Below are 11,878 nucleotides of genomic sequence, written 5' to 3' on the forward strand. Positions count from 1 at the left end.
ATTTGCTGATTTTCTCTGTTTTATATAATTGTAAAGTGAACACGTCTGGGTTTTTGGCGGACAGCTGGACAAAATAAGACATTTCAATATGTCAACGTGTGGCCTAGGAAACCGTGAAGGCCATTTTTCTGGCGCAGGGCTCAAAATACCATGTGCATATATATGTATGTATGTAAACCACGGAGCATTAAATATAAACTCCAAACTGCCCAAAACAGGGTTGTGTTAAAGTCACCTACAACTTAACTTAATTGGCGACATAAAACTGTTCATAATGAGGTCCCCGTGTAATTATCATATGCAGGGTAGTGCATGTAAAATATCAGCTGCGCACCTAAGTCTCAGCTTTACGTGCACGTTGGTACATACTGTACATTGAGCACAGCTGCCAACTCTTCATGCATCGACTCGCAAGACGCATGCAATTGACATTTTTCACACACTGTCATGCCACATGTCCATTCTCTCACACAATGAAAAACATTTATATCTGATAGTGTTGGAGCAATTAAGAGGAGAGTGACAGCACATGGACAGACAAGACAGAGCAGCAAAAGGCAACAGCAGCACCATACACCAAACTGTGGTCCTGCAAATTTGCACAATTCCAGTTTAAAAAAGGGCCAGTAATTCAGTCCACATTATATGTTATACACTTCCTTAAATATGTGACATCAAAAGAGAAGTCCTAATAGAATAACACATACTAGATTTGCTGAAAAGCTGTTCAAAAATGCTCCTATGACCATATAATAATTGAGGGAGTTTCACTGTACAGTGAAGGGAAGCTCAAATTAAACTGTAATGTCCTCATTTTTAAGCTCTCACAATGAATAAATGTTTGCTGTATTTTCAGTGCCAGGAAAAAGGATCGATACACCAAATGGTGCTGTAAAAAAAAAAAAAATGTAATTTAAGAAGTTACATGCATCAGAGCAGCGGCACAGAAAAAAGTACGTCAAGCCCTGTGGTGCTTCACAGACTCTCCACTGGGACTGAATTATATCTGTTGTTTCCTGTCCAGGACTATACTTCTTCTCTAATCTAATTTCTTTACAATCTGTTTCACTAACTATCTGTTTTAACCATTATGGACCTTCATTACACCCCAGAAATATAAAACTGTACACAATGAAGTTCAGATCAGTGAGGTGGCTTCACATCTAAAAACAGAAAGTGTGATCTCGCCGGTTTTTCACCCAAATTGGAAGCAGCTCGTTCAATGTGGGTCATGCAACTGACCATGTTTTGTACAAACAATAGGTTGCAGGGATGTTTAGCATTCTTCAACTGCTGTCCAGCAAAGACTGATTCTATGGATGAAGTATTCCTTTAAGTAACTGAATTTGAGCTGGCAGCTGCAACACAATTCCAGCCCAGGATGCGGGTCTTGAGACACAGCTGATGTGGGAGCTGAGGGTAGGAATGCATGTGGAGAGCTGGGTTGAAACAGCCAGTTTACTCCCCGTTAGTCATATGCAAAAACAATCAGGGATGATGCCTGCAGTTCATCCACAGACAAACAGGCTGTGCAGGCAAAACCCTGTTTCCATTCAGGCATGACGTTTTCCTGTTCCTTACCAACCCCCCGAGAGTCACGTTGTTTGTTAAAGTTATCAGAGTGAAATCCTGAGCGGAGGGTCCATCTGCTTACAAAGCAGAGAGACCACAACAAAAACTCCTGCCCTGCATCTGTGGTGTGCAAAGCATCAAACAAGATAAGCTCCAGTTCTTATCTCACCTCTTACAGCTGGCTAACACAGCTGTTATTATACACTTAATGACAAGCTTGGACTCAACGCACAAATATTCATTTGCTGACATAACAAATAAAGACAACACACAGAGCAAACTGAAATATACCATGGATACCCTGAACATCTTCTAATGCCCCAGCAGTACAATTAGAACATCACCCAGTCCCTATCAACACCTGGTGCTCCAGATACTGCTCTGTTAAATACAAGGCCCTGTTTACACCTGGTGTTAACATGTGTCCTGGGTGATCACATCACAAATGGACAGCTCTATGCACAGGTGAGCTTGCACCCACTGCATCCTCAATGTGTCTTGGGTTCCGATCACTCAGACCACATCTGGAGGTGATCTGGGCTCCATGTACGTAAATAGAGTGGTGCAGGAACGAGTCCTAAAACCCAGATGTGGGTTAGCATTTTAGCACTCTTGGTTCACTCATCTTTAAGTCACTGGGTCTTCAGTTAGATGCCTGAAATAAGGTCTGTGGTTGACATGAGCTAAAGAGACTTTCACATTTTGTTCCACAACATAAAATATGTCAGTAAATACCCCACTCACGAATTCTGAAGCTAACAAGGGGCTAAATGAGACTACAGAACACCATCATGCCAAAGACAAATTTACAGCCTTGAGATGGTGGCAAAGCTAATGTCATGCGACCGTGATGTAGTTCAGGCTTAAAACGTTTAGGCATAAAAAACATTTAAGTGGTGCTCATTTGTGAAGATTATTTTGCTGAAGAAAACTTGTAACTATCATAAACCTTTGTTAGCAATAGAGCTTGTTTTCCAAAATTAATCCAAAATAGGGATGCACCAAATATTCGGTAACCGAATACATTCGGACGAATATTGCAAAAGAACACACATTCGGTATTCGGTGGAATAAGTGAAAAGCAAGGCCAAATAATAGCGGCGTGTTTTGATAACGCAATCAAACAGCATGCGGTGACGGATGGAGTAAAACGTCAGCAGTGTGGCAATATTTTACTCCGTCCGTCACCGCACTCACATCTGCGACTAAAAATAGTTTTGTGCGAGCAAAATAAATCATTCATCACGCTGTGTGAGTACAGATTTCAACTAGCAGCAGAAACAAAAGGCGAATCCCGCCGGTTGTGGGTTGAACGGGGGTCACAGACACGGACAGGAATGTATTCCTGTCAAATACGGCGGCGCATGATAATGACTTACCAGCGACGGAGAAGTCCGGCTCCAGGTGAATAACTTGTTGTCATGACTGCCCAAAAGTACCTGAACAGCCGAGCCATGGCGGCACACAGTATGTGGCGTATCAGAGGAGAAACGAGCCGTTCACATACAAAAAAAAAAAACTTCATCCCCGCACTACACTATCTGTCCTGGTCAACATTGAAGGACTGCCTACTCAGCTGACTTCCTTGCTTATCTGATGCCCCCACGGCTTGACTTTGCTATTTACTCTGTTGATAACCTGTAGGTAAGGTTAGCCATGTTAGCCTGGTCACTGTGTGTGGGTGGCCAGTCGGACTCCTACCAACTGTCCCAAGCATAGAGCTCATACTATCGCAGCAGCAGCGCGTGTCTCATGATGAAAAGAGAAAGAGCGAGGCAAAGAGAGGGTGTATATGCTGTGTGCAGCCCTACAATTAAACAGCATTATACTCATTTTAAATAGTTGAGGCTATAAGTGTGTATATCGCATGTCAAAGCTCCCGCCAGTTAAAACCAACGTAAATTATTCATGTAATTATTTCCAAATAGCGAGGGAAGTGAGATGCGACCACAAGTGGTCACTCGAGATGCATTCTCACGCCAGGTGTGAACAGACAGACATAGCATTCCACATGTGATTGGATCAGACAAGATGCGTGATAAAACCAGGTGTAAACGGGCTGCAAGATTCTCCAGAAACTCCTGTAAACAGACACACGCCAACTGTGGTTCAGAGAGCAATTTTAGGAGATTACATTCCTTTTTTTGTCCACAGGAAGTTGAAGGCATGTATGTCTGAGCATGTGAGCATGTATTGCTGGTAGCAGCTGGGCACTGAGACAAACTGAGAAACTGTGTGCTAAGCAGCAGCACCCTAATCTAGGCACCAACAGACGAGCAGGCTGAAATCAGTGGAGGAAATTAAATCGTTCACAGGCTTTGCCAAGTGATGTTGTGACACACGTCGAATCCATTCACCATTTGAGTGTGTTACAGTACACGTCATGTCTCATCTATGCACATGATCAATCAGTTTTCATTCAGCAAAAATATGAATCCACATTTTGATTCATTACGTCCATTAGGCTAACTGATGAGTCTGTGGTTTTGCTACACGACCTCTGCTGCAGCTGCAAACTTCAGATCTCTGCATGACTCTGCAGTGAGGCTCCCCAGCAGCATATCACTAATGTGAAGTCGATGCCAGCTTCACTTCTCTCCAACATGTTTTTTCCTACAGTTGCAACTGCATCATGGAAGATTCTGTCCACACACATACTTTCAGCTCCGCACACGTAGTTGTCAAACATTAAGAGATTTCTCCACACGACCAGACAAGGTTTCAAGCAAACCACAAGAGAGGCCCTCGTCTGGCAGCAGAAGATTAACTATAGCATGATGGAGAACAAGAGGAACCAAAAGGGACAGAGTCAGCCCACGGTCCAACACCAGTCAGATTACAGAGAAGAGCAAAGGAGCTGAAATGTTTGTTTTAAACAGCACAATGAGTGATAGTTTAATGTCAAAGTGCCAGAGACCAAAATCAGCCTCTTCAGTTGACACAGTAACAAGCTGGCAGCGATGACTAACTCAAGTTAGCCAACACAGCTTCCTGTTCAAAACCTGGACACCCCTACACATTTTATCCTGGACAGATTGAATCGAGTCCAACCAAATCACATCTGATTCACTAAAAGATGATGATGCATTCATTTGCAGCAGCACATTAGTCAGTTTGGAAAGCTGCAACATCAGCTTCCTCCCTCCACAGAGACATCACACACTAGCACTTCTACCCGTTCATTAAACCATAAAGTGGCACTCACATGGGAAATGACTGGCTCCAAACTGCACCCTTGACACATCTCCAGTAAACCCAAAATTAACAATTTAGGAGCAATGCATAGACTGGCTCAATCCCACTGGCACCAGGAGGACACCTACACTAAAGAGCAGCCACATTGAGGCGTTAAAACAGCACAATTCTGTATATTTTGAAGGTCTAGAAAGTTTTTTATCTCACCTTTATGTAAAGTAGAGCTGCAGTGATTAGCTAATTAAACTATTTTGTTAATGGAATAATCATTTCAGTAATTTTTGAGCGATTTTTCAAAAGATTTTTCCTATCTCAGACACAGGTGTGTTGGAAAGTATCGCCTGAGTAATTTTTAAAGCAAAGACAGTCAAACATTTGGTGGTTTAATGCTCCTTAAATGTGAGGATTTGCTGCTTTTCTTTGTCATTACATAAGGTAACAACAGTATGAGATTTTCATGGTGTGATCTCAGAAAATATTGTGATTTCACAGTATCACTGTATTACAGAATTTATATTATTATCAGTCAGAATGACCCTTAAGGGAATGAAAACAGAAGGGTTATCTTTAGCTGGACAAAAGTTGTATTATAATTGAAACTTGAAACCTTTTTTTAAAATGGAAGTATGTACATAAAGTCTCCCTTTTGAAAATGACTGAAATATAGTTGACATTTTTTCTAATATCAAAGATAAGCAAATGGACACGATATGATAATTAGGGCTGCAACAACTATTAAAATAATCAGTGACTATTTCAGTAGTCGACTAATCAGTTTGAGTCATTTTTCATAGAAAAGTACTATAAAAGTACCCCAAAATACTCTTAATGTAGCTTCTTACATTCAAATATTGGCAGCTTTACACACTCTCCCATGACGGTGAACCAAAACCCTTTGGCGTGAGTACGAAACAAGACCTTAGATGACATAGTTTTTGGGTTTGGGAGAGACAGACCAACATTTTTCAACATTTTAACACATTTTTCGATAAAATGATTAGTCGACTAATCGAAGAAATAAACGACACGAGTTGCAGCCCTGATGATAATCATCAATCCACACGTCACAATATACCTTAAAACCTGAATATCGCTGTAACCCTAGCCATAGGCCTATATGATAATAAACTAAAATGCTTTGATTTTTAGACTGTTAGTTACAAAATAAAAAAAAACATTTGCAGACACCACCACAGGCTCTGGCAAAGAATGCAGGATGTGTTTATTTTCTCCAATTTTATTGACAAAACAATGAATCAATTATTGGATAGAATACTGGGCAGATATAACGATTATGAAAACAATACTTAGATGCAGCCCTGGCGTGTTTTATTTGAATAATTTCTTAAGAAAAAAAAAAAAGAGTCAAAAACCTCTGATTTCAGCCTCTTAAATGTGAATATTTTCTGGTTTATTTACTTCTCTATGACCGTAAACTGACTACCTTTGGATTGTGGGACAAAAACAACAAATCAATGAAACAAGAAAATAGGCTGGAACAAATTGTTGGAGGATGTTTGGTTCAAATTTAGCCAACCATGATCATTTATTTTGGGAACTGTCCGAAACTTTTGTCTTACTGGTATGACATTCATGAATGTCTGGAATACATATTTGAAACTATTATTCCATTTGATGTCCTGTCAATGTATCTGGGTACCATGGCATTGTACACCCAATCGATAGCAGATAGATATTTAATGAGCATATTACTGATTGGAGAGAAGAAAGCTGTGACAAGGAGGTGGTTACAACCAAACACACCAACACTGGAAGACTGGCAAAGAACTGTTCATGAAATCTATACCATGGAGAGACTGACGTTCCCTTCAAAACTACAATCAGAGAAATTCAAGAGATGGTGGTCAAAATGGATCAAATATATAAGCTCACGGAGATCAGAACTGCTCTAAGTACCTTCTTACATGATTTGAAGTACCAGACTATGAATTATTGAGACAACTGAGGAAGAAGATGCTGCGAGTAGATCTCCATAGAAAAATGAGTGATGAAGGTTTGGAAAAGTGTGACATCCTTTGTTCAGATGTTCTTATTTTGCATATTGTAAAAGGAAAGAGAGCGCAATAGATGGGAGAATATGTTTCGGTGCTATTGTATCAGGGATATATGCGTCACATGTTATTGTGCATGTTTTTTGTGTGTGTAATTGTGCTGAAAGGATTCTCTCTCTGATAAAAATAAAATTACAAATAAAATAAAATAAAATAAAAACAAAATAATCAACAGATTAACTGACATGAAAATAATCAATAGTCGCAGCCCTAATGTACAGTAAAGCTCAAATACAAGTGGCTCAATATGGCCTGGCCCAAATCACGCATAAGACTTTGCATCTTGTGCGGCCACATAATGAACTCCAACAGCACAATGAACACCCTGGACCACACTCACCTCCCTGCAGCTCACTTTATAAAACCTAACTCTGACACTCAACCACAGTCATCCCTGCTCTGGTTGCTCTTTTAATGTATGGCTTAGTCACTTCCCCCTGTCTAAAATTCCTGATGACACATCAGCATACCTTTGCTGATGCAGCCCAGCGTCCAAACACACAACAGTTTCAAGCCTGTTTTCTTAATCATGGAACTTTGGAGTTTTATTGTATGAGAGAATATTAAATAATATTTAAGATCCACACATGATATGATATGCACAGTATTTGTCATGTATTACATCTTAATCACTGTAGTGGTGCTAATATCAACAGCACGGCTCATACAAGTCAATTACTGCCCACATGTCAACTATGTCTGTGATAGTGTGAGGTCCATTTAATGGCAAACATTAATTTTATGTACACACACAGCATGAGGCATTTTAAATAAGAAGTGATGTTGTTTTCTTCCGTTATGTCATCATTACTTCGTCATGACAAATTTGCAATTTCTGACGCTAAATGTGACTTTTTCATTTATTCATCATGGCTAACTTTGCAGATTTACAACATAACTTGTGCATTTTGGCTCAAAGTCACACACTGCACTGAGGGCCAGGGAGCATTTACAAATTAAGATGGACTCATGTTGTATTTAACACTACGGCTGCTCTTTAAACACAATGAGTGTAGGTTGTAATGTTTCCCTACAGTGCAGATGTGAGGGACACACTGACACAACTGCATCACAACACTTCTGCACATTCCTTCAACAATATTTCTGCACATAACTACCACTTCTTAAAGAAAAACCCGCACCACTCTTTCATTTTTATTCAGATATATTGTCCCTTTTTAGTATTTTTTTGTTGATTTATTATCATTATTTCTATTCTACATTTGTCTCTTGATTTTTGCAACACTTGTATTTATCATTACTTTCATTTTCTCTTAATATGCAGTGGTGGAATTTAACGAAGTACATTTACTTTAGTACAATTATGAGGTACTTGTACTTTATACTCGTATTCCACTACATTTTAGAGGCAAATGCTGTGCTCTGTACTCCAATACATTTATTTGACAACATTAGTTACAAGATACTAATAAATTATATTATCATGGATTATGCTACCAGCAGTTTATAAAACAGTTGAAATCAGCTCCAACTTAACCACCTGCAACAATGACACATTAATGCATCAAAAACTATCATCAGATAATCTAATATATTATTCTGAAATGATCCATTCTGCAGAATGAGTATTTTTACTTTTGGCACAAGTAAATTTACTCAAGTACTGTACTTAATCACAATTTTGAGGCACTTGAACGTTACTTGAGGCTTTTCTTTTCATCTTACTTCATAATTCTACTCCACTACATTAAATGAATGACAGCTTTAGTTACTAGTTACTTTACAAATTTAGGTTTTTAAAACGTAAAAAGAGTTTATAAAATATGATTGTTCAGAAAGGCCTAAAGTACAGCTGACATTTTTAAGCACAATAATAATAAGTTGATTGACAGAAATATTTTCGATCCCTTCAGTCATTTTTATGTAAAAAAGGATTGTTTCCAGCTTCTCATCAGTGAGGATTTTTTTTTATTATGTACTTTTACTTTTAATACTTCAAGTGCATTTTTCTGCTGACAGTAAAATACTTTTACTTCAGTAACATTTTTCAGTGCAGAACTTTTACTTATACAGTCCTGCTTAACACTTTTATTCAAGTAAAGGATCTGAATACTTCTTTCCAACACTGCACTTTAGGGCATATATTTCTGCTAAGCTTTTGCAGTACTTTTACTTGTAACTGAGTATTTTTACAATGTAGTATTAGTCATTTTATTCAAGTAAAGGATCTGAGTACTTTTTTTCCACTGCTGCCTTTTAAGTATATTTTGATGCTGAGATTCTGAATGCAGGACTTTTCCTTGTGACAGAATAATTTTAGTGTGGTATTAATACTTTGACTTAAAGTAAAGAATCTGTATATTTGTTCCACCGCTGTACTTCAAGTATATTTTGATGCCAAGACTTTGCAGGACTTTTAGTTGTAAGTCATTTTAGTGTGGTGCTATTGCTAATACTTTTACCTGATTACTTTTTTCCACTGCTGCCTTTTAAGTATATTTTGATGCTGAGATTCTTAATGCAGGACTTTCCCTTGTGACAGAATACCTTTTGTGTGGTACTGGTACCTTTACTTATGTAAAAGCTACTTCTTCCACCACTGCCTTTTCAGTACATTTTGATGCCAAGATTTTGCAGGACTTTTACTTGTAACAGAGTATTTTTACAATGTGGTTTTAACACTTTTACATAAGTAAAGCATCTGAATATTTCTCCAACCGCTGCACATCAAGTATATTTTGAATGCAGGACTGGTAACAGAGTATTTATACAGAGTGGTATTAGTACTTTTACTTAAGTAAAAGTTCAGGCTACTTCTTCCACCACTGCACTTTAAGTATCTTTTGATTCTAAGATTTTCAATGCAGGGCTTTTACTTGAAACAGAGATTTTTTACAGTGTATTAACACTTTTACTTAAGTAAAGGATGTGGATACGTTTTTCCACTGCTGCATTTTAAGTATATTTTGATGCTGAGACTCTGAATGCAGGACTTTTCCTTGTAACAGAGTATTTTTACAGTGTGGTATTAACACTTTTACCTAAGTAAAGCATCTGAATATTTCTCCAACCGCTGTAATTTAAGTATATTTTGAATGCAGGACTGGTAACAGAGTATTTTTACGGAGTGGTATAAGTACTTTAACTCAAGTAAAGGATCTGGATACTTCTTTCACTGCTGCAATTTTAAGTATATTTTGATGCTGAGATTTTGCAGGACTTTTACTTGTGACAGAGTATTTTAAGTGTGATATTGACACTTACAGTGTGGTATTAGTACTTTTACTCAAGGCTCTGAATACTTCTTCCACTACTCTTAATGTTTAGGTTAAGCACCAATATTTCAAAGTAAATCCCCTGTGTGTGTGTGTGTGTGTGTGTGTGTGTGCCCATCTTGGCAGTAACCCTGACTCAGTCACTGGTCACAAAGTTTGCAGACAGCTGACTCTACATGTAGGCCTTCTTACCCAGCAGCTTCTTCACCTCCTCGACGCTCATGTAGATGTTGACACTCGGGTTGTTGTTATTGTTGTTGTTGAAGCCAGAGGTGCTGCTCGGGTTGGCCAGGCAGCCGGCCCCTTCCAGCAGCAGGAGGAAGAAGAAGCCCCCGAGCCTCCACAGCACCGAGTGTGGCCAACCTCGGGACTCAGGCGGGCTGCCAGAGCCGTGAATCACCCCCAACATATCAGTGGCCGTCGGTTGTTCTCGGTGTTCCCCACTCGCCAACTTCTTTCTCATCCGTATCTGAAGTTAATCCCGGGAGGCAACATTACGAGATACTTTCCGCCGCAGCGCCACTTTCCCACTCCTTTTTCCACTAGCCTGTTTTTTGTCTTGTCTTGCTAGCTGGGAGCAGGCTAACTAAGTTAGCCGGAGCAGGCTAACTTTCGTCGGGTCGTGCTAACTAACCGTCCGCGGTCAGACTGTCGGTGAATGTTTGAATGTTAAGATTTACGACGTTTTCCCAGCACACAAAACACACACCGCCGCATCGAGGCGCTTTGATTTCAACAGGCGGAAACGAAAGAAGGAAAAATGTGTCCTAAAGTAGCAGAGAAGCTAATACATCCAGCTTTCTCCCTCCACGGTCTGTCTGTCCTCCCGTCGCTTTTTCCTCCTCACTATCTCAGTTTTCACTCGGAGCAGGAGGGGGGGCAGCCAGGAGTGGGATGCTGCCTTCAGGGGCTGTCGGAAATATTCACACCCAACCAAAAAAGGATTTAACCAGTGAGAATATCACATTAAACAAGTACCAGTGTTGAGGAGTAGTAGTTTGAATTCATTTTTGTACTACATTTAAATTTGCATAGTGTTTACATTTTTTTGTGTAGTTAACCACAAAATTTACAAACAATTTTGGCCCATAAAAGGAGAGGAATTATTTTTTAAATTGTGATTTCACCATTACTTCCCTATTGTGGTTGACCCATCTTTTGATTTAATAAGCAATAATTAGCAATAATCAAATCTTTGCAGCAACATCCATATCCTCCTGTACTGAAGCGTATTGTTTTACTGAGTAATTTTTTCTGTTTTTCTGTGTTTTTTTTTCCCTGTTTTTCATGGTAATTTTTTTTCTGTTTTTCTGAGTATTTTTTTCTGAGTTAAGAGAGCAATAGAACAACAGACGCTTTCATTCCTTTGATGAGAGCTCGATATGATGGAATATAATATATGTATATACATATATATATATATATATATATATATATATATATAGTAATATATATATATTAGTGTACTGTGGTCCCACTACCACTAGATGATACAAAAAAGTGTCCACGAATGAGGACAACAGGTCCAAGTTAAGTAGAATGAAGTTTAAGATGAAGTAAAAACCCAAAACATAGTAAACCATTATATTATATATATATATAATATAATGGTTTACTATGTTTTGGGTTTGAGACACTAGGAGATACTCTTGTCTTTAAGTCATATAGATGGTGTTATCATTAGTTTGTCGACTTTACGCAGGCACCAGTCACTTGCAGGTGCCAGGTGGGAGCTTCTCGCGAGATTTTGAAGTATCTTGTTTCATCGTTCAGGAAAAAAAATTACCACGAAAAACAAAAAAA

At 38.9% G+C, this 11,878-nt stretch overlaps 1 protein-coding gene across 2 annotated transcripts in view; it reads right to left on the reverse strand.

The window, feature by feature from the left end:
• Positions 1-10,928, reverse strand: part of ryk (receptor like tyrosine kinase) — a 65,382-nt gene extending 54,454 nt beyond the window's left edge. For both annotated transcript variants that reach the window (XM_033622381.2, XM_033622380.2), the window contains exon 1: positions 10,268-10,928. In XM_033622381.2, the coding sequence (XP_033478272.1) occupies positions 10,268-10,538 (271 nt within the window). In that variant the 5' untranslated portion in view covers positions 10,539-10,928. The remainder of the gene's footprint in view (positions 1-10,267) is intronic.
• Positions 10,929-11,878: the final 950 nt, after the last annotated feature.

This window comes from Epinephelus lanceolatus, chromosome 6 (genome assembly GCF_041903045.1).
Source record: "Epinephelus lanceolatus isolate andai-2023 chromosome 6, ASM4190304v1, whole genome shotgun sequence".
NCBI classification, from domain to species: Eukaryota; Metazoa; Chordata; class Actinopteri; order Perciformes; family Serranidae; genus Epinephelus; species Epinephelus lanceolatus.